Here is a 21047-nt window from a genome sequence, read left to right as displayed (position 1 = left end):
CATGGCTCATCATAGGAGTCCTGTTAAGGCTTCTATCATGTATTACTTTCAGTTGTTGTATTTGCCCTGACATTTCGCGCCTATGGCCAACCAACAACATGATCTGCTGGTCGAAGCAGAGCGAATTGCTCGCCAATTCGACCTCAGTCCGGATCATGTCAGACAGGTGACAAGGCACTTTGTGCATCAGATGAGTGAGTGATTACGAGAACTTTCAGCTCACCATTACTGACAAACATAGAGGATGGGCTCGCGAACAACCGCGTCTGGCAACTACCCGCCTACGTCAGAAGCGTACCAACAGGGATCGAGACAGGCGAATTTCTAGCCGTTGACCTCGGAGGCAGTAACTGCCGAGTGTGCCTTGTCAAGTTACACGGGGATGCCACTTTCAATGTTGTTCAAAGTAAACACATTGTACCTCAGGCGGTCATGGTCAATGCGAGCTATAAGCCTCTGTTTGCGTTTGTGGCTCAGAAAATATCCGACTTTCTAGCTGTGCACGGAGGTCATGCCCAGAACTTGCCGTTCAAACTAGGCTTTACATTCAGTTTCACCTGTGAGCAAACGTCTCTGGCGGGTGGACGTCTCATCCACTGGGACAAAGGCTGGGATATCCCCGATGCTATCGGTCGGGATCCCTGTACCATGCTACAGGAGGCGCTCGACGGGCTAAAACTGCCAGTCTTGGTGACAGTACTAGCAAATGATAGCGTAGGGACGCTATTGACCAGATCGTACACCACCGGTGCTCAAGTATCAACTCTAGGCTCGGTTATTTTCGGAACGGGGACTAATGCTGCATATGTCGAGAAGCTGTCCAATATTAAGCGGCTTGGGTTCAATGCAAATGAAGGCGATAGCATGATTATCAACACAGAATGGGGCTGTCTCGATGACAAGATGGAAGTCTTACCACGAACTTCATTTGATGACCAGTTGGATGACGCCTCGACCGACCCAGGGTCACAGATGTTCGAGAAACGAGTGTCCGGCTTATATCTTGGGGAGCTCCTTCGGCTAGCAATTCTACAACTGCTCCGACTGGGGTTGCTTGTCATGGACGTCGACGAGAAATCGCCCATGTTTACACGAGAGGGGCTCGATAGCTCATTTCTCTCGGACCTCGCGTTTGCTGGTGCTGATATCAACGCCGTCGTCGACCTCATCCAAAGAAAGCTGAATTCAATTAATGTTAGTGAAGCTGACGCTCTCGCTATTCAAATTCTTGCCACAAGTATCGCGAAACGAGCAGCACGGCTGGCCGGCGCATCATTAGCAGCACTTATTATTCAAAGCGAACGACTCAAGGCTCCAGCACGCAGCAAGATTCCAGAGCATGCAGCCACTATTACAATGTGGAAGCCTTTCCTTATAAATAGCCTCACCCGCTTCTGGCACAGATTCAACCTTTTCTGGTCCCGATTCATCAGCTCCGTCGGAAAATTTTCAACGCTGTCGAAATCTCCGTCAGTTCGATCACCAGTATCTCAATATATCACCCAGCCCATTGCAGGTAGTGCCCCTGTTCAGGACATGGACATTATTGACATCGGGGCTGATGGATCCTTGATCGAATTCTATCCGACATTTGAGGCTGAAATGCGTGGCGCTATGAGAGAGGTACCGGAGATTGGCCCTTCGGGGGAGAGCAGAGTCCAGATTGGTCTTGCAAAGGACGGATCTGGGGTTGGGGCAGCGTTGATGGCACAAAGTGTTGAGAATAGTGCTGAGTAAAGAGGGGAGAAGGAAAAGTTGACAAGGTGTATGCAGAACGTTGGTCGGAGTTATCACGAGTTCTAGAGCTGCCATAGAAGTAGGTGATTGAACCATTGAATGCACTTATATATATAGCTGAGCATCTCGGGAGAGTTGCGTCTATAGACCACGTACAAACGAGCGCACACGCAACTTTGGAGCAATTTTATAACTGTGGATTATATGCCTGAGTCTACATATTCGTCAACTTTATACCTAGCAATGGTATTATACCTACCTGGCACCTACTTCCCGCTCTACGCTTACGCACGACACTACGGTCTCTGACAACTCATCCAGCTACCAAGTTCTCAACCCTCGTGTTCTCTAACCCTCTGCGCATGATCACGCGAGCCCTCGATCCACCAGATACGCCCTTGCTCATACGCGTGTTCCCCCTGCAGTGCCGCTGGAGTTCTAAAGCGCGTCCCGCGGAATGGTTTGGAGGCTGGTGGTCTAGATTGTGCTGGTAGGCGAGACGGTCGGTACGCTGCAAGGGGTGTTTCAGCTGCGAGTGGCGAAAGGATTGATCACGAAGGGAATATAAGCTCTGGAGAGATGAAGGATGTTGTGTGTAGGCCTGTTTTGCGGGATCAAGGTACTCGAGCGCCGAGGTCGCTGTTCTCTGTCAAGGGATCCAGTCAGTACGTAATGTGATCAGTGAGGCGTAGACAGGTTTCAAGGTCGTCGGAGGTGGCACTGCACTGTGCTACTCCGACGAAAAGTCATGCCGCGGGATCTTTCAGTTTCGGGTTCTGTGGCTAGACTGAGATGCGCTATATGTTGTCCGAGACAGGGCCGGAGTATGTGGCATGGTATGGGTCCATTAGACGATACGACGCAAAGTACGAAGCAAAAGGGCCACGAGATGGGGATGGCAACGGGAAAGTGAAGCGAATGGCACCCGGAGAATCTAGCGAAACTCAGCCCTCACGCAGAAAGCGAGGAAGCCAGTCCCGAAGTTATCTGGACAGTGCCTGCGGATTGGGCTTCAGAAATGCTCTCGTGAGGTCGTGCCACCGTCGTGGCCAATACGACACACCAAGACGGTCAAGATAAGCGTCGGGGGCAAGCATGCCAATGTGCGCGTCCTGCTCTTGGAAGCCTCTTGGAAATGTCAAGCACTTTTCACGGCGTCCTTGTCGTTGTCGAAGAGAATTCTTGTCCCAAGCCCCTGGCAAAATAACAGGCTGTGAGAGGGTGGTGGTTGGCGGACGGGAATGGCTCATACGCCACTAAGATGTCGTGATCGAGGTTAAAATCTGCTGCAGCCGCCAGCGCAGTGGGTTGCGGCTGCGAGAAGGAAATCCTTCCAGAAGGCCTCGTTCAGGGATCAATCATCAGGGTCGTGACGGTGGGGGCAATATGGCCTCGTAATGTTTACTGGATGGGTGTTGGGAGGCGCTGATGGCTGATTGCACAGAGTGACAGTGTGACATTGAACTGATTGAAATATTCTTGGCTGATCGCGCAAGCCAGAGCTGAGTTTGATAGGCCCGAGATTGGCAGCACCCTAGACAATAGTCTGGAGGATCGCAACTTTGATGAACTCGGGCTCCCTGCGATGCGGCTACGGGGATATGCTGTGTCCTGTGATCATCAGGGTTGCGTGGATATGTCTGTCAGGCAAACTGTCGCACAGAGAAGGCTTCTAGAAAATTGCTGATCTCGTAAATATTCCTGAGCGTGGGAAAATCACACAGAATTCTCGCATGGGCGACTGGGTCGTGAGGAAGGATAAGATTGATGACGCGATTTTAGATCTGATGATGTTATGGTTATGGGCGTTGGGTGGGGTCCGCTTTTCTTTTAAATCCTGCAGGGTTAACTTGCACTGGCAGACAGAATTCGGCAATAATGCCCACCTTGACAGAAGAGTGAGTATCTCCGCGCAGGAAGAGCTGCGACGAGGAGATGTTTGGAGGGAGTGATGTCGAGAGAGACTGCGAAGGAGCCCCAGAGTTTTGGCGTGCAGGTGCCAAGTCTCGGCGCAGAGCAGCCGTTTGGTGCTCCTTCTGCCATCCTGGTTCATTTAGTTCTTATGTTATTGTCTACGGAGTATACAGAATAGATTGATAGAAATATGACGAGTTGTAGAGTCCTCCGGAGTACTGTCTCTATCCGGACCGACATCCTAGGATCTTTATATGGAAAGTGAAATCTGATGGCGATAAAATTTAACATTGAAACCCAGTGGTGGGTCTTGAGAGCTTTCACCATCTGTCTGAACGATGGCGTGTTCTGCCGTTGATATGATTGGTTGCATCTGTCAACTCCGGCCATCACCAGCTGTTGATTGGTTCCGCATGATCAGGGCCCGATGACCTGGGTGAGCGGTCGGGTGCGGCAGTATGCCTCAATTTCGAATCCCGTTCCTCGAGCTTGTACTCCGAGGTACCTCCTCTGCTCAGTTTTGTTGCATTTTCATCAGAATCCGTCAGTTTGCATGTTGAAACGATGTCTGCCCTGATCGTACGACCACACATGGCGTTGAAACGAGTTCCTGGAGGAAATACCGAGGAAAGGCCGCGCACAACCATGGACGCAATCCGCTCCAGACCACGGCGAGTCCCACCAAGATGATGCTATTACGCCAGCGTCCTCCGGCAAGCTTAAACCACCACTGACCAGTGCCAACGCTCGGTTACAGACCGCTGACGATCCTTTCTGCTCTGCTGCTTGTGCTGCTCTTGCTCTCCTCCCCTTTTGAGCCTTGCTTTTTTCTGCTGCGTGGCGCGGAACTGTGCAGAGGTCTCCTCCCAGTGGGTCGTACAGCAAGCGTTCCTTGTCCTCGGTGGATTTTGCTTGCTGACGATTCGACTGGAACAAGGTCTTCCATGAACTTTCTCCCGTTATCAAATCGATTCGCCTCAGATTCCTCGTGCAGGCCTGCTTATTGATCGGCTTGACCACTGCTCCTCCCCCCCACAGACTCCCGCCTTCGCAAGGATCCCCCCTCCGTCGCTGCGCTAAATACATAAAACTTTCGTCGTAGCTTCATCTGTTCATCCTCTCTCGACCGTCTCTTTTCTTTTTCCAATCTAAATTGCTGTTGGACATTTAGCTTCCACACTTCCTTTTTCTGCGGTTGTGCTGCCACCGTACTTTTTGTCGGCCATCACCACCACGCTCTGTGCGCCACAAGCTGTGCCCTGCTTCCAGCTCGTTGTCCACTCAGCTCAACCGGCTCATTCTATCTCTTTAGTATCTCAAGTTGTGGCTTGATCGTCCATTTGATACTTGGCTTTACGAGAGAAGTTCGTGGGGGATCCCTGAATTCGTATTTACGGCTTGCGATCACGACATCGCCTTGGTGTCTCTTGGTTCATTTAAGAGCCAGCTTTGCGCAATTCCGTCACCTCTTGTTCATCCTTCCGACATGGCAAGCCAGCTCGCTTAATTCCATTTCGTGATTTATCCGACTTTCATATCAGTGTCTTGGCCGGACCCTCTGATATCTCTGCAATCCGCGATTCACCATCGGGTTACCTTCTTTCGTCAGTCCGAAGGAATTAGGGCACGTGTCGGCATTCAGCATATAAACATCGTGCTACTCGCCTGCCCCTTTACCAAAATTCGCATATCACCAAATCATCATGTCTGACCTGGCGTCAAAGGTTGGCCATGGAGTGGCCAAGGTCCTGCGTCTGAAGGTTCCTGAAAAAGAACAGTCCGATCCCGTCACACGCGGCGAGTCGACCTTCTCGGTTGGCACCTATGAAACTTATTCTTATGTTGAGCCGGAACCTACTGCAGCGGAATGGATCGAAGAGCTGGTTCCTACTTGGGGCCAAATCGGCACCTACTTCTACCGGCTGTTCCCATTCCTGGCCTGGATCACGCGTTATAACGTGCAGTGGCTGATTGGAGATTTGGTTGCTGGTATCACTGTTGGCGCCGTCGTTGTCCCTCAGGGAATGGCGTACGCCAAACTCGCTAATCTGCCGGTCGAATACGGCCTGTATTCGTCTTTCATGGGCGTCTTGATCTACTGGTTTTTCGCAACCTCCAAAGACATCACTATTGGCGTAAGTTCTATTGCCTTGATATTCCAAGCTTTGACACTTTGACTAACGTTTTGTTCAATAGCCTGTTGCTGTGATGTCAACTCTGGTCGGAAACATTGTTATTTCCGCCAAAGAAAAGAACCCGGATCTCGATGGCCCCATGATTGCTTCATGTCTAGCAATAATTTGCGGTGGAATTGTCACTTTCTTGGGCCTTGCTCGCCTCGGCTTCATCGTGGACTTCATTCCCTTACCCGCTATTACGGCTTTCATGACAGGATCCGCTGTCAACATTATTTCCGGCCAAGTCAAGACGATGCTTGGCGAGACGGACACTGTCAACTCCAGGGGTGCCACATACGAGACCATCATCGCTACACTCAAAGCCCTGCCGTCGTCTACGCTCGATGCCGCCATGGGTGTCACGGCCTGTGCCATGCTGTACATCATCCGGTCCGCATGCAACTATGCGGCCAAGAAACAGCCGCATCGTGCCAAGATGTGGTTTTTCGTTTCGACCCTGCGCACTGCCTTTGTCATCTTGTTCTACACGATGATCAGCGCGGCGACCAATCTGCACCGGAGAGACAACCCTGCGTTTAAGGTTCTAGGAGACGTTCCTCGAGGTAAGCTTTTGCAGCCGTCAGCCGATTGAAATATTGGAGACTAACAGCTCTCTACTAGGATTCAAACACGCGCGTGTTCCCACAGTCAACGCAGAGATTATCAGTACTTTCGCTAGTGAATTGCCCGCCGCCGTCATTGTCCTTCTTATCGAGCACATTGCGATCTCCAAGTCTTTCGGACGTGTCAACAACTACACTATTGACCCGTCCCAGGAATTGGTTGCCATTGGTGTGACGAACCTGCTCGGCCCATTCCTCGGTGGCTATCCCGCTACTGGTTCTTTCTCGCGAACTGCAATCAAATCCAAGGCAGGTGTCCGAACACCGCTGGCTGGTGTCATTACTGCCCTTGTGGTTCTTCTTGCTATCTATGCCCTGCCTGCACTTTTCTGGTATATCCCGAATGCTTCTCTTGCTGGTGTCATCATTCACGCTGTCGGTGATTTGATCACTCCCCCAAATGTTGTTTACCAGTTCTGGCTCGTTTCGCCCCTCGACTGTCTCATCTTTTTCATTGGTGTCATTGTCACCGTTTTCACTAGTATCGAGATCGGTGTCTACTGCACAGTCTGTGTCTCTGTGGCTGTGCTCCTCTTCCGTGTGGCAAAGGCACGCGGCGAGTTCTTGGGTCGTGTCACTATCCACTCCGTCGTCGGCGATCATAACTTGGAGGAGGCCCGACCGGCCCTAGGTGACGCCGATCGTAAGCGCTCAATTTTCCTTCCTCTCAATCACGCCGACGGATCCAACCCCGAGATCGAAGTCGAGCAACCCTTCCCCGGCATCTTCATCTACCGCTTCTCCGAGGGCTTCAACTACCCCAACGCCAACCACTACACTGATGCCCTTGTCGATACCATCTTCAAAAAGACCCGCCGAACGAACGAATTCTCCTACTCTAGGCCTGGCGACCGCCCCTGGAACAATCCGGGACCTCGCAAAGGCAAGCAGGAGGAGGACCGATCCCACCTCCCTGTTCTTCGTGCGGTCATTCTTGACTTCTCTTCCGTCAACAACGTTGATGTCACCTCGGTGCAAAACTTGATTGACGTCCGCAACCAGCTCGATGTTTACGCTTCACCTCGAACCGTGCAATGGCACTTTGCTCACGTGAAGAACCGCTGGACCAAGCGTGCCCTTGTCGCCGCTGGATTCGGATACCCTACGCCTGCTTCTGAGAACGGTTTCCATCGCTGGAAGCCCATCTACAACGTGACCGAAATCGAAGGCCAATCTTCAGCCGCTGCCCACGCCCAGCTTATCAACAACGAGCGACAGGCCAGCTCTCACGGCAATGACCTGGAAAGTGGTATCAAGGGCAACCCTAGCACGAGTGAGCGGGAGACGCACGGCATTGAGGAGTCCTCCAACTCAAGTGTCGACGGTGACGACAAGCTGCAGCGTGAGCTCAAGGGTAGCAAGGCCTACCAGAGCCGCCGGAAAGTGGCTGTTGTGCAGGGCGTCAACCGGCCATTCTTCCACATTGACATTACCAGCGCGTTGGAGAGTGCTTTGGCGAACTCGCCTGAAGAAGAGCCCGTCAAGGGCCCTGAAACCGAGTGATTTAGCGTGTTGCTTTGCTATATATCCTCCCTGGATGGAGATTTGAAGAGTCTTCTAGTTTGGTTATCGCATTTACTACCCGTACATTTGTTGTTCCTTCGCTCGAAGCGAGTGATCTGATATAACCCCTTAATCATAAGTTTGAGATTTGATCGGACCGTCACTACAATACCCCTGATGTATATAGATGATTGATTTATTTCTAATGCATCCTGCTGCACCTTGTGCCTTCAAAACTCAGCCTTCTCGCCTAGATAATATATAATCTGTCGCGATCTCATGAAGCGACCTTAACATGTTAATAGTACCTAACTCGTACCTCTGACGTCGCTGATAGTCCGATACCACTGATATTCTCTCAGCAATTTGATCGTCCGGAGACTTTAGTCCACTACAACATGCTAACTATAGATAAATCGTGCGTGAAGGTCCGGTCTGGCTTAAACTAAACAATAATTGTCACAACACAACAACTCTGCTTATGCCTCTCAACCATTTCAATTACTCTAGGGCCCTTTTTCTTTTCCTTTTCTCACGGTGGTACTTTGAAAGCTGCCTGAGTTTATCGGTAGACTGCGCGTGCGGGATCCCTAGAATCTTACTTCTACCCTGGGCGAAACCCTCATTAGTACTACCGCAGCTTCACCTCTTCATCTTCATCTTCAAAGTAAGTATTATCGCCAGGGTCGACATTGTCTGTGATCATGGCCTACGAGGAATTTCGTGATAGGTGGCTTGGGGTGAATCTTGAAAATCTCGAGATTAGGGTTTCGGTTTCTGCGCAGGTGGCGTTGGCATTGGCAGTGGCGTTGGCTGCGTGGTGTTGCCAGTAGGTGGCGCTGTAACTGTACAATGGATAATCGGATTCGGAGGTGGTCAAGTGGTGTCTTTTCGTTTCGTCGTTATCATTCTCCAATTCCAGGGTTGAAGATGGCAAAGCCAATGTCTTGAATGACAGGTATGTGAGGCATGTTTCGGCGATATACTCCTCTGCACCGGGTAGGACCCCTTGCTCGATTAAGAACTCCTGTACTGTGTAGTGCGCAAGACGCACGATGTTGTCCCCCGTATCCCATACTGCTAGCCCGGCACAAGAAGAAACTACCAGGCTGATGCTCGGCATGTAGTCTTTGTCGAGTTCTGTCGTTCCCGGATGCGTTGCTAGAGCGTGCTGGAGCTCTTGGCTTGTAAGTGCTCGCTGGCTATACGCTAGCCAAGGCAGTGTCTGTCTTGCGAGGGCTTGGAGGTCCTTGGACTGGTGGTCGATCCTTGATATTGCTTTGTGGTAAGTCTCAGCTAATGCTATGCTGCCCTTGGGGAGTTCTCGGAGAGCTCGCTTGAGATGTCCAATTGAGGGCTTGTTCATGAGATGATCCATATAAAGATGAGCCTGAAGAAAGATGCCGTCGGCTGCATTGGCAACGCTTTCTCTGATTGCCTCCTCAATGTCCGCATTGTCAGCCACCTTAGCTTTGAGGAATGGTATTCTCTCATTGATATAACAGAGGACGTCGTTGGGTTGTGCGTGTATCTCGAGTTCTTGAATATCTAGCAAATGTGACATTATATCCATATTAAAGCGAGAGGTCACCATGAAATCCAGAGCAGCGTGCTTTTGAAGATGGGCCATCTGCTCGATGAGCCTATGGCAGCCCGTATAATCGGCTGCATACAGTTCATCCAACGCGTCGATGATGACAAAAGCTTTGCTAGTTATTTTAGCAGCCGCAAGAAATGCTTCCGAGATCTCACTCAAGGAGGGTCGAGTGCGTTGTCTGTTATGCTTCCGGAACATAGAATTGATATGAGGTGGAATACGTTCTTGTCCAGACACAAGCTGTCTCAACAAGCACAGCATTAGACTCTCCGCGTCTTGGTCTTGCTGCGGCTGGTAGCTGCAGAACAAATAAAGCACATGGGCGTCAGAGTCATTCACAAAGAGACTCTGTAAGTATTCCACTGCAAGAGCCGCCATCATAGTCTTGCCAGACCCTGGAATACCAGGGCAGAAGAGCGTCTGCCGACCTTGCTTCAGCCAGGTCCGGAACTTGGTTGACTCAAGGAACCATGTGCCAGTGCCCCGTGCCCTTTTCCTGATGATATCATGTTGCCGGGAACTGAAATCATGGGGCGAAAGCCAGTCCAATATCCGAGTATGGCTCTCTTCTATCGCAGGTGTTTGAAGTTGACAAACAGCATCCTTTACCGCCGCAAGGTTATGATTAACTACATAGACCATGTCAGATGGAAATCATTCAGAATGCACGTCTTGGAACATTATCTACTAGCCTCGATGTAACACTTCATTTGCCCTGCGCTCACTCTGTACCTCCTTCGCGACGACAACGCCCAGCAGCTCTTTCGCAAACGCAGCAGAAGTGGCGGCGGCATAATTTCTCCATATATCATTTGTATGAGAGTCATTATAGTCAGCAATCCCTCGGATAACAACGCAGGGGAAAAAATTCATGAGCCCAGCCGCTCCCATCTCGATGCAAATCGCTCTGTGCTCGAGCTTAATTTTATCACGCGTTGGTGCATGCCTGATGACTGCGCTACCAGTCGCTATAGTGCCATAGTGAATAGCAGGCGTGTTGGCACGGCGATTGTAGTCGTCCCTGTCAATTGTTTGAGAGATGTCGCAATTCGAACAATTGTTTCCCTCCACATGACGATAACCCGAGTGGAATAGATTGTCTGTTGATTCGTCTGGCCTGCCCCAACCGTTGCAGCGAAGTGGTGGGTGCTTCTCTAACATTTGATCGACATAGGCACTGACTTGACTTCCACGAAGCATATGCTCCGACTCCAATCGGCTCAATGCGGTGCGCAATGACCGTGGCGGCTGGTTCAACGCATACATCGCCTTGAACGATCCATCACCCAGTATCTGGCCGAAGTCATACAGCACCACTCCTCCATTCTGCTTATCAGAGCCAACGACCACATCGCCAAGTCGTATATCTTGAATATCTTCATCAGGGTCGTAACTCGGGATCCCAGCCCCAATCCCAACCATGAGCCCGAAGCGGATTTGTTGGAACGTGTGCAGCATGTCCTTTGCCACGACGGCAGCCGTCATCGAGCCACATTGGGCTCTCGGAAGGCAGGCGATCACGATCTTGTGCTTGCCGATGGAACCAAGGACGTATGTGTTGTTATCGGGGTTGCCGGGGGTTGTTTGTGGATCGCCGTGCTGTTCGTCCAGCATCCCTCGAGCGGCGACAAGCTCGATTGGCAGAGCGCACACCCATCCGACCGTGTATTCGCCGTTGGAGTAAGGCGATGTAGGCATACTGACTTGAGAAGTACAAGTCACTCACTGGCCGCGGTAGGAGGTACTTATATCAAGAGAGCGTCTTCCCAGAGAGTCAAGTAGTCACTGCCCCAAGGAACTCTTGGTAAGGGCATTTAAAATTCCAAAACTTCAGCGGGAGGCGGGGGTGTTTGGACATTAAAAGGAAAAACCTAGACAATGATGGGATCCCAGCGCGGCGCGTAGCAATGCAGCCTTGTCGTGCAGTTGGACCAATGAGGAGGATCATGCTGCCGTTCCAGGCTGAGCACGAAAGCGCCTTTGAACGAAGACATTATGGTCTATAAGAAGGAGAATGACGAGGTCATAGCCCACGGGAATGGACCTGAAGGGGATGATGGTGATATTGCAGGTGGTGGTGGTAAGCTATATCTAAGGTGGAGATGGCGCGAGAGGGGCAAGTGATCCACACGGTCGACTAGGTGGGTTGGCGTTGCTCGAAAAAAAACAGATATATAGAATGAGCTGGAATATGAGAGTAATTTTGGCTACTGACACAGGCGTGGAGGGATTGATGACAGAGAAAGCTGGTGGGCTGGTAGGTAGCGTGAAAGATGAGGCCAATGCTCCGTTGGATCCCCAGTCTTGTTGGCGCCTAACTACCCTCTTGCCCCCTTTACTCCCCGCTGTGAGACTCAGGGATTGACTATCGATCGCACAAGTAGCTACCTACGGCGTTCTGCTATTTGTGCGACATTTAATTGTTGCAACGCCAAGTTGCTGAATGTATGATTCCACTTAAGGCAATGACTTTGCTTCACGGCTTAAAGGCTTACACCAGGTTGATACAGAACTAAAGGCGCTTAGAAGAGAGCAATGTAGGGAGCTCAAGATTGACAAGTCTCAGACAGACTCGTCTGATGAGGGTGCGTTCAAGCAAGAACACCCATAGGATCCCATCTCGGTAGAACCTTCGGCTCTTGGTCCAGAATTGCCCGAATATGAGCAGGAACATAATCCCCATCAACGACAGCCTGGAATGTGTACTCAGTCATCCACTTGTCCGTCATCACAAACCAGCCCTTGTCACCAGCACCCTCACCCCAAGAGTTCTCCACACGCCAGCGCACTGGGTGACCATTGTCGTCGAGATGCACAGCAGTGATGACCATAGCGTGGGTCATAGATGACTCGCCGGTTGCAAGTCGTTCTGCTTTGCTGAGTCCGAGGGAGATGTTGAAGCCGAGCGATAGATCGAAAAGGTCGGCATCGAGGACGCCGAGGCTGCTGTCGGAGAATTTGCCCACGTCGCATCCGAAAAAGACAGGGTGGCCGCCCTTAAGCATGGAGATTACAGCTGTCTTGAGGACCTGCACCCAGGCATCAGTATGTATGTGATGAAAGCCTGGATCTCACTCCACATACCTTGATGTCGACATTGACATATGTGAGGGGTCGGCCTTTCACCACGTTACCCAAGCGGTCCACAGTAAGTAGACGATTGTACTCATTGCGAGGGTCATTGACCAAGCTAAAGAAGCGTGGCTGCTCTTTACCGAGCCTCCTCTCAGGCGCTCGTCGCAGACCGACCTGGCGAGCAAAGTCCAGCGGAGTCTGTCGAACCTCCCGCGCTTTGCCTTTCGCATCATAAAATTGCCACACAATTTCCTCGTCTGGGCGAGGTGGAGGTCCCAGTAGAATCGTAACGAGCGAGTGAATTTCCTTCAGGAACTTCTCCTTAGCTCCAGGCACCTGAGCACGATCTGTCGCATGAGTACTGTTGACTAGCTTCCGTAAAGCAAGGCCCTGTTCACGCAGCTTGGCCGTAAGCACCCAGTTCATCTTTCCACTATTCTGGGCGTTGAAGTTATCCGGGTACACTGTATGCGGAACAACACCGTACTTCTCTACCAGGTTCGAGACCATATCCCACTGTCCGCCATCCGTGACGGGATCTTGCAAAAGCTTCTGCACTAAGCGACTCGAAAGATCCTCATCGGCGGTGTCAATGATCTGCTCGAAAAACCAGTTCGCTTTCTCGAGCTTGTCCCAGTAGAAAAGATATGCCTGACTGAGCTCGAATGATGGGAGGTTGTACTCTTTGATAAGAGGAACTCGAAGGATGTTAGTCGAGGCGAAGAGCCAGCATCGACCCGAAGAACGTTGATTTGTGATAGGCGCGCCTTCAATGGGGACGCGGAGGTTGAAGAGGTGCAGATCGGAGTTTATAGTGGTGCGGTTGGTGAGAGTTTGGGTGTATGATTGGGAAGCAAGGGCGCTGATTGCGAGGCGGTTCTGTTGGTGGTAGCATTAGCAAACGGGTGCGGAGAGGATACCGCAAACATGGGAGAAACTGACCTTGGGGTCGCTCAAAAGTGCATGATTCCAGTCCTCTAATCGACGAAGCGACAAAGAAGGCTCTGGGTTGCGTACATCGTACGGCGGTGCTAGAAGTGGGTCAGCAATAGGTGAGCCAGGGATGCTCGTGATAGCTTACGAGAAACGGCCTCATCCGCATAGACTGGCGGAGCTGACTTGACATCTCGAGCATCCTGCCTCTGAGAGGAGAACTTCTCGTCGTATGAGACTACCGGCCTGGAGTTATTGTTGCCCATACTGGGCGTGTGAGGCGAGGTTGGATGAATGAAGGAGGATGGCTGGAGCTGGGAAGGGATATATTGGAGGTGTCACATGGGAGTACCTTGGGGGGATGCTCGAGCGGGGAAGGAGCGACTCAGATAAGGACGCTACAGCAATAGATAAGCGCCCAGCTATCACGCCATGCAACCAACTCAAGACGTCTATCATCATTTGTCTTCTGCACAGCTGGAGTGAGTATAGCAGTACTCTATTAGTAGCCCTAAGGCGTCGAGGTGGTACGGATAGGAAGCAGAAAAATGACACAAAGTATGTCTACCCCGGAACTAACTAGCTGTTGGTAAAATCCACCCGGAGAACATCGATATCAGTACACATTGCTCAGTCTACCTACCGTCCCAAGGCACGCAACAGCATCTCCAAATTATACAGATTCCCCTCCTCCCCATCCATTATCTCTTGCTCAAACACCTCCCTCAAGACTCCCCCGTTCTTCACAGGCCTATCCACAACCGACAGTGCAACACCAGTATTCTCATCCTGATACCCATATCCATTCTCGTAGTCGTACTCATGAACCTTCTCCAAATGCTCCACCTCGGACAAGACAGCGCAAGCCGCCACAACCCTGAAGCTCTCCAGCCCCTGCCAGCCCCCCCGTTTATGTCCAGCGTTCCACATGTGTCCCGTTTCGCCGGCGACATGGAAGCAAGCAACAGATCGTTCCAATGCATCGTATGTCCCTGTGTATCCGGACTTTGGACCTGGTGGTCTCATTTGAGCTAGGATCCAGGAAGCGATCCGATCGAATTCGTCTTTGAGCTTTATTGACCGTTCGCGCTGCCAATGGGTTTGGACGCCTGTATTGTTCAGGATCTGACCCAAGAAGACTTCAAGCTCGGTTATAGGGAGGAGAGGGTGAAGAGAGAACGCGTTCATAGTCCCGGTTATGGCGGTTTCGTAGCTAGTGAGAGAGAGGAAGAATGGGTTAGTTTGGTCAATCGGCTGAGGGGTGTATGAGGGGACATACGCTAAACGAAGTTGGCGAGCTGTTTCAACGTGGTGCTTCCAGTTGATCGAGGCGCCAATCGCGATGCACCGCCTGGTCAGGGTATTAATAACGCTCGCCCAAACCGTTTCAGGGTCAGGCTGGATAGCCCAATGTATATCTTCCTTCCAAATCTTGTGTTCGTCGATGGCCCTGTAGAGCTTGCCGAGAATCTTCTCAGACCTATAGTATTGGTGCTGTGGAGCTGAATCGGCTGCGTCATCGTCCTGGGCGGGTACGACGTATAGGGCCTCGAGCTTGATGTCTTGCTTATTGTAAATATAGGATTGGGGCCCTGGTGCAAGACTTCATATTGTTAGATTCAACTTCTGGATGCAGCATAGAGTGATGGAAGGAGGCCTCACAAATCTGGTCTGTATCGATTGACGTAGGGCATCTCACTAAGGTCAACTGGAATACCCGTTTTCGAAAAGTCTACTGCTGTGGAGTGCAATAGTGCAAGCATCTTGCAGTTTGAATGCGACGTTCCGAGTTCCATCTGGTCGGCAAGAATCATGTGTTTGGTCGCAATCACGCCGAGCTTGTCGGCTTGCATGAAGTCGACGAAAAAATTTGCCATATCTTCTCTGGTCACAGGGCGTCGGATATCTAGGGGTGGCACACGAGGATAGTCGGCAGGGGCGAAAACCCGCGACGGAGTAGCTTCAGGGTCCCAAATGATGTTATATAGATCGCCATCGAGGTCTCCACCGCTGAGCTGACTCGGTAGATCACGGGAGCCCTTTCGGCTGAAAACAATGCAGTTTTTGAGCTTTGTAAGTGGGTGCTCTTTTGGTGGCAGGACATTGTATGCGTACTGAATATCGCCATCATGCAAGGCAGGGGAGCGAGTGACCAGCATCCGACAAGCACCAGGAGGAGCAGCGAATCTGCCATCCATGGTGCTGTATGTCACAAAAACTTCATCTTCGTTGAGAAAGCCGGTTTCATCCATCACGCCATAGAGCGTAATTCCTTTCGCCACGGGTATGCGAGCTTTGTGCTTGAGCAGTCGCAGTTCGCGGAGAACCATGGCCTCGACAATGGACCGGAGGAAGGGCACTTCCTTGTAGTTGAGCTCAAGACGGTCAAACAGGAGAAACAGCCGATACAGTCGGATACATTCGCCGACATCCTGCCCTTTGAGAAATCTTGCTGTGTGTTTCGTAGTCGCCGTCGCTACCCGTAGTTGCTCGATTCGCAAGGCCTGCAGATCCATGAACCAAGAGTCTGGAACACCCATATCTTCCAAGATTTTGATCACCTGCCGATTCAAGACAAGGCCAATTGGCTTCGACGCCGAGCCGCATATCTCGACATTGTCCTGATCTTCGGCCTCGAATTTGACCATTGACGGCCTAGTACAAATCCTTAGGCCTGAAAGACGACAGTCTAGCGATAGCATTCCCTTTGCACCGCCTAAGCGGATCTGAAAACATGTAGGGTGTCCTTTCCTTGGTGGAAGGATGTCTTGAATCGCATTTACTGCACCTTGAGAGATTGTTCCAACACCATCGCTGTAAACTCGCCCATTGAATTCCACATCAGGTATCAAGGACACGGATATTCCGTGGTCATCAAGATTGAGAGCAAATGGGGTATCGGAGAAGGCTTGTCCAATCCTAGCGGCGCACCGCGCTGGCGACGTTATGCTAGAGAAACTACCGATAGCTTTGATGATGCTAAAGTAGGTCTGAAGACCATCGTTGTCGTCGACGAAAGGGGCAGAAAACTAGGGAAGCTTTCGGTCAGTTCTACTTATTCACTTAAAACGGGGGTGAACCCCACCCAGGCAGAATGTGATCTCAGAGATGAGTGTGAGAACCCGAGAAACGTGAAGTGACGGCCTGCAATTTGTATACCGTTCATGAAGATACTCTTAAACCGAGCGAAGACCTCATCGTTGTTTATTTTCGGGCTGAAGCGGAGGTCCTGTCCATTTTCATCACAAAATTGTACCCGAACAAAATACTCGTGGTGGTTGGGAAATCTTCGAAGGATTCTATTCAAAGGTTCGACCTCCGGGCCGTGTAATGTAATTCGTGAAGGCGTTACTGTCACTCGGTGTATCAGAGCAAGATTGGAGTTTGGACGGGAGAGGCTGTCTGCTTGGATAATGCCGTCTTGTAGGTCTTGATCAGTGGCGGTTATCATCTCCAGTAAACCGGCCACGGTAAATTCATGCGGATCACTGAACGGAGAGGGCCAATTAATTAGGTATGATAGCTGCTTTATGAAGTTCACCGAGAGTGGTCTTCTTCCAGCTGATTTCCTCGCTTTGAAGATAGCTGCCAGCTTTTTCGTGAGATCGCGCACTGTAGACGGAGGAAGATAAGCATTGGTAACTAGAGACTGCAGCTGCAAGAGGAAGGCAAAAGGAAGGATTTGATCTCTAGTATATATGGCCAGCTCTTCCATCATTGCCTTCGATTGTGACTGCCAGGTCTCGAGATGCATCGTCTTGAATTGATAAAAGGTGATTGTCAGGTCCGTCTCCCCGAGTTGCTCCATCTTGTGTTTTAGCTGGACCTGATCCACTTGGAACTGATAGACCAAACATGTGCCGACAACATCGGAATGGTTATGTCCGAGGGAGCAGAGACGGGTATAAGTGCTGTCAGAATCGCAGCGGAAGAACAGCGGGACGGTAGTCAACGTAACTAGTAGAGAGCCGCTGCTAGCCCAGACGACTTCGACAACCGTGTTTAGAGGGATTCGAATCATCCTGAGACCCTCGATTCGGACAATAATGTTACGCCTTTTGAAGGTAACACTACCGGAAGACGTCACCAGTAATTCAGGGACATAGACAAACTCATCCTCCGAGAAGGTAGTGTATCCACAGCTGAGTCGGTGTAGAGCAAACGAAACTGAGTGGCCTTCGTCCTCAACGACCCGAGAGGGGTGCTGCCGTTCGTGCGCCGCGTGCTGCAGGGCTTTGACGGTGTACTCGTGGGGCTCCCGACTGCTCATGGCACAGAAGACGTCAAACCCCAGTATTTTCATGTTGGGCTTGGATCGCCTGTTGCCAGGTTGAGGAATCTCTCCATATGAGGCTAGAAACCTGTCTCGATCCGCTCCATGGAGAAAAACAAGGTGTCCGTAGCCTCTCTTCTTCGGCTTCTCGCAGTCCCAGTCCTTGACACCGAGGGGTTTCATGAAAGTCGCAAGCTGCTTTTTCAGGGCGTCAGAAGTGAGGTCGGGCGGAAGGTTTCGAAGGAAGACCTCCATCTTCGCAGATACTAGATGGAAACGCAACGATGGCAGACGCGAGGATGAAGTTGAGTCGAGTTGAGTTGTGAGGTGAGAGAGGGGCAGGTAGGTGTGTGTTGATGAGGCGTTGGTGGGGAAGAGGTGAATGGAGTGAATCTGTTGCAAGCAGACTTGGCTTCTTTCACAACAACACACTCCTGCCTCTTCATCCTCCCACTCTCGCTTCGGGAGACCTCGATACTTGATCTTCTTCTGACCTCTGGTTTTAGTCGTCTCCGTTTGATGACATCGGCTTGCTCAATCCTCCCAAGATGTACGAGTGTGAGTTCTGCCCCGAGACATTTTACCACCGCGAGGATTATGAAGATCATATGAACGATGATGGCCACTGGCCCGAATGTGAGGTTTGCACTCGGACGTTCTACACCCAGCGCGCCTGCGATCAGCACATGGACGCTGTCGGCCACTGGACTCCAAGATACGGGTGCCAAACCTGCTCCAAGGCCTTCTATACCCAGCATGCTGCGAACCAACACATGACTGACGTTGGTCACTGGGCCCCGACTGTTCCCTGCGAAACTTGCGACGCCATGTTCTTCAGTCAGACTTCTGCCAACCAGCACATGGAGGCTTTGGGGCACTACAAGAACTATTGCAAGAGTTGTGATAGGTTCTTCCAGAACGAAAACAACCTGCGCATGGTACGTATGGACCGCGTAGCCCTGATATCTCCTTCTTTGCAGACTCTAATTGTGTCTTTCCCCTAGCACCTGACTTCAAAAATCCACCGTGGCCGCCAAATGCTCTGCCCGTTCTGCAAAGCCGCTTACACTTCCGCCAGCGGACTGGTCCACCACCTCGAGAGAGGAAGTTGCCCCAAGGCCCCAAATATGAACCGCGAGGCGATCCACCGCATGATTCAAGAGCGCGATCCGAACGGACTTATTACCAACAAGCAAATAGGGTGGAAGGATGAGGATAACATCAGCTTCAGCGCGAATCATCGTGCCTGGAACGGAAGCGGATACGAGTGCTATCTTTGCCACAGGGTCTTCACGCAGCTCAACAACCTTAATCAACACCTCCAGTCCCCTAAACACAAACAGGCCATCTACCACTGTCCTAACTGGGACTGCCCTAAGAGCTTCACAGCCCTTGCAGCACTCTTCAACCATCTCGAGAGTGAGTCGTGCGCCTTCATGAGGTTCGAGAAGGTACAGAAGTCTCTCGGCGATGTGATAGGAGGAAGAAGAACTATATCCTTCGCTTGAATAGTGCCAATAGCTGTCTATGCATGATGTTTTGAACTTGTATCATATTCTCTTCGTGTCATTTCAGCCTAGAGTTAGATGTGAACAGAGATAGATAGAAAACTTAGCCATATTTCAAATCAGCATGAGAATCTCGATTACCGTTCTCTCTGTCTTACCCATAACCAAAACCTTGTCGAGCCGGGCCGCCCCGAAACCTTCCCTAACTTCAATCAAGCCGAGCCGTCGTTTCAACAGTCAATTTCAGGGACAGTAGGTTACAGCCGTATCAAAGTCTAGGTTCACCACCCGATCTCGGATGGACTTTCTTCACGCGCGAATATCTGATATATATATCCAGACCGTTTCCCTTATACAAAATCCTCGATCGACTATCTACTCCGCCAACGTAAACTGCTCCCAAAGCCCAACCCCCGGCTCAAGACTCACCCCATCCAACGTCCCCCTCAAAACGCCCGTAAACCGGCGATACACATCAAAGTCAACGGTAACATACACCGTCTCCGCTGTGACCTCTAATCTTCCTTCTGGAGTCTCAACATCAAGTGTGAACCCCGTCGGGGCTCCAGATGAGGTTGTGGGCGGGTATGTTGAGTTCTCTCCGTAAGGCCGGACTTTGATCCCGGCGCATTGAGCGACGAGGATTTCGTTATTGCGCGACACGTATGCGGAGACGGTGTTTGTTCCTTCAGGCTCTGGAGAGAGCGTGTCGGCCCAGACGAGGGCGTAGGGGCCGATAACGGCGTGGCCCCAGTAGGAGGATGCGTAGGAGTGGGAGAAGGGGATGTTACCGAAGTTCTGATAGGTTTTAACTTAGCATTATAGAGAGTAATTGAAGATAGGTAGGGTAGAACGTGGAGAGGAAAGGGGAGGAAATCTCGTACATGGTCATGGTATCCTCTGCCCTGGAAGTTGAACTCTTCACCGCGGATAAGAAAGTTAGCTTCGCCGTGTCCGTCCGGAATGGCGTTCAACCACCCTGTGCCTGGGTGGAGTTGCATGTTTTGGCCTGCTTCGTCCGGGCCGCAGGGGTAGTGGGCTGGTGCTTCCTGTCATCATACCGGATTAGCAGGAGCGCACATAGTAAGATCAAAAGAGGTATTACTCACTGAGGTGATGGCCAACGACCCAACTACTCCCTTCTCCGGAGCGTCGACATACACCATATATGAGGACAAGTCTGCAGCCCCTTCAAACGAGGCACCCGTCTTCGAGAAGGCACCGCTCGCTCCATCACCATCGACGGTAATCGTTGCCTCGCCGGCGAAAAGAATCCAAGAGTCGGTTGAGCCATTTGGCCAGGCAAGGTCGATTTGAATAAAATTACCGCTGGGGTAGGGAACGGGGATATATGAGTGCAGTGGGTCAAAGCCCTCGTTTCCGGTTGTGTGGAAGGTAAGTGCGATGGAGGCTTGTGAGTCAGTTGTAGAGGGTGATTCCACGGCATCAAAGTACCACCAGTCGTAGGATGTTAGGTTTATGGGTGTGTTCTTTGGAAAATCAAAGCCGGAGGAGCCTGAAATCCATTGCGTTTCGGTTTGCTGGCCGGGGAGAGGATGTGGGGGGATATTGAAGGTCTGTTGGGCAATTGCAGCTTGGGTCGCGAGAAGAGATAGGACCGTGATAAGAAGCTGATTCCAGCATGCCATTGTGTTGCTCCAGTAGGACCTGCTTGGAAGACCGTAGGCTCAGGATCACATTCAAAAA

General features: G+C 51.2%; 8 protein-coding genes across 8 annotated transcripts; 3 read left to right on the top strand and 5 right to left on the bottom strand.

The window, feature by feature from the left end:
- Positions 1–82: 82 nt before the first annotated feature.
- Positions 83–1737, top strand: BJY04DRAFT_222451 (putative glucokinase; the record flags this gene model as incomplete). The annotated part of the gene is made up of 2 exons (XM_073717385.1): positions 83–194; positions 242–1737. 2 exons carry the CDS (start codon positions 83–85, stop codon positions 1735–1737), a joined length of 1608 nt encoding a protein of 535 aa, XP_073566951.1.
- A 2341-nt stretch (positions 1738–4078) lies between these two features.
- Positions 4079–5009, bottom strand: BJY04DRAFT_199006 (uncharacterized protein). Its single transcript, XM_073712702.1, has one exon. It carries the CDS (start codon positions 4735–4737, stop codon positions 4186–4188), a length of 552 nt encoding a protein of 183 aa, XP_073566950.1. The 5' UTR covers positions 4738–5009; the 3' UTR covers positions 4079–4185.
- Positions 5010–5354: 345 nt separating this feature from the next.
- On the top strand, positions 5355–8118 carry BJY04DRAFT_230935 (SLC26/SulP family anion transporter; the record flags this gene model as incomplete). Its single annotated transcript, XM_073719394.1, has 3 exons — positions 5355–5786; positions 5848–6391; positions 6450–8118. The coding sequence occupies 3 exons, from the start codon at positions 5355–5357 to the stop codon at positions 7952–7954; spliced, it is 2481 nt and encodes an 826-aa protein (XP_073566949.1). The 3' UTR covers positions 7955–8118.
- A 545-nt stretch (positions 8119–8663) lies between these two features.
- BJY04DRAFT_230933 (uncharacterized protein) lies at positions 8664–11355 on the bottom strand (the record flags this gene model as incomplete). Its single annotated transcript, XM_073719393.1, has 2 exons — positions 10240–11355; positions 8664–10071 (listed from the first exon to the last, which is right to left on the bottom strand). Exons 1-2 carry the CDS (start codon positions 11247–11249, stop codon positions 8664–8666), a joined length of 2418 nt encoding a protein of 805 aa, XP_073566948.1. The 5' UTR covers positions 11250–11355.
- A 454-nt stretch (positions 11356–11809) lies between these two features.
- BJY04DRAFT_199003 (C1 family peptidase) lies at positions 11810–13894 on the bottom strand. Its single transcript, XM_073712701.1, has 4 exons — positions 13708–13894; positions 13569–13657; positions 12636–13505; positions 11810–12580 (listed from the first exon to the last, which is right to left on the bottom strand). The coding sequence occupies exons 1-4, from the start codon at positions 13823–13825 to the stop codon at positions 12143–12145; spliced, it is 1515 nt and encodes a 504-aa protein (XP_073566947.1). The 5' UTR covers positions 13826–13894; the 3' UTR covers positions 11810–12142.
- A 150-nt stretch (positions 13895–14044) lies between these two features.
- On the bottom strand, positions 14045–18087 carry BJY04DRAFT_230931 (RNA dependent RNA polymerase; the record flags this gene model as incomplete). The annotated part of the gene is made up of 4 exons (XM_073719392.1): positions 14045–14772; positions 14839–15162; positions 15222–16588; positions 16645–18087. The coding sequence occupies 4 exons, from the start codon at positions 18085–18087 to the stop codon at positions 14199–14201; spliced, it is 3708 nt and encodes a 1235-aa protein (XP_073566946.1). The 3' UTR covers positions 14045–14198.
- A 293-nt stretch (positions 18088–18380) lies between these two features.
- Positions 18381–19340, top strand: BJY04DRAFT_210203 (C2H2-type zinc finger protein; the record flags this gene model as incomplete). The annotated part of the gene is made up of 2 exons (XM_073714218.1): positions 18381–18770; positions 18837–19340. 2 exons carry the CDS (start codon positions 18381–18383, stop codon positions 19338–19340), a joined length of 894 nt encoding a protein of 297 aa, XP_073566945.1.
- Positions 19341–19715: 375 nt separating this feature from the next.
- BJY04DRAFT_222445 (uncharacterized protein) lies at positions 19716–20989 on the bottom strand (the record flags this gene model as incomplete). The annotated part of the gene is made up of 3 exons (XM_073717384.1): positions 19716–20138; positions 20225–20389; positions 20450–20989. The coding sequence occupies 3 exons, from the start codon at positions 20987–20989 to the stop codon at positions 19716–19718; spliced, it is 1128 nt and encodes a 375-aa protein (XP_073566944.1).
- Between the last annotated feature and the right edge of the window lie 58 nt (positions 20990–21047).

This window comes from Aspergillus karnatakaensis, assembly GCF_047715665.1.
Source record: "Aspergillus karnatakaensis strain CBS 102800 unplaced genomic scaffold BJY04scaffold_59, whole genome shotgun sequence".
NCBI classification, from domain to species: Eukaryota; Fungi; Ascomycota; class Eurotiomycetes; order Eurotiales; family Aspergillaceae; genus Aspergillus; species Aspergillus karnatakaensis.
Note: the sequence above shows the minus strand (reverse complement) of the source record. Positions and strands in the feature narration are given on the sequence as shown.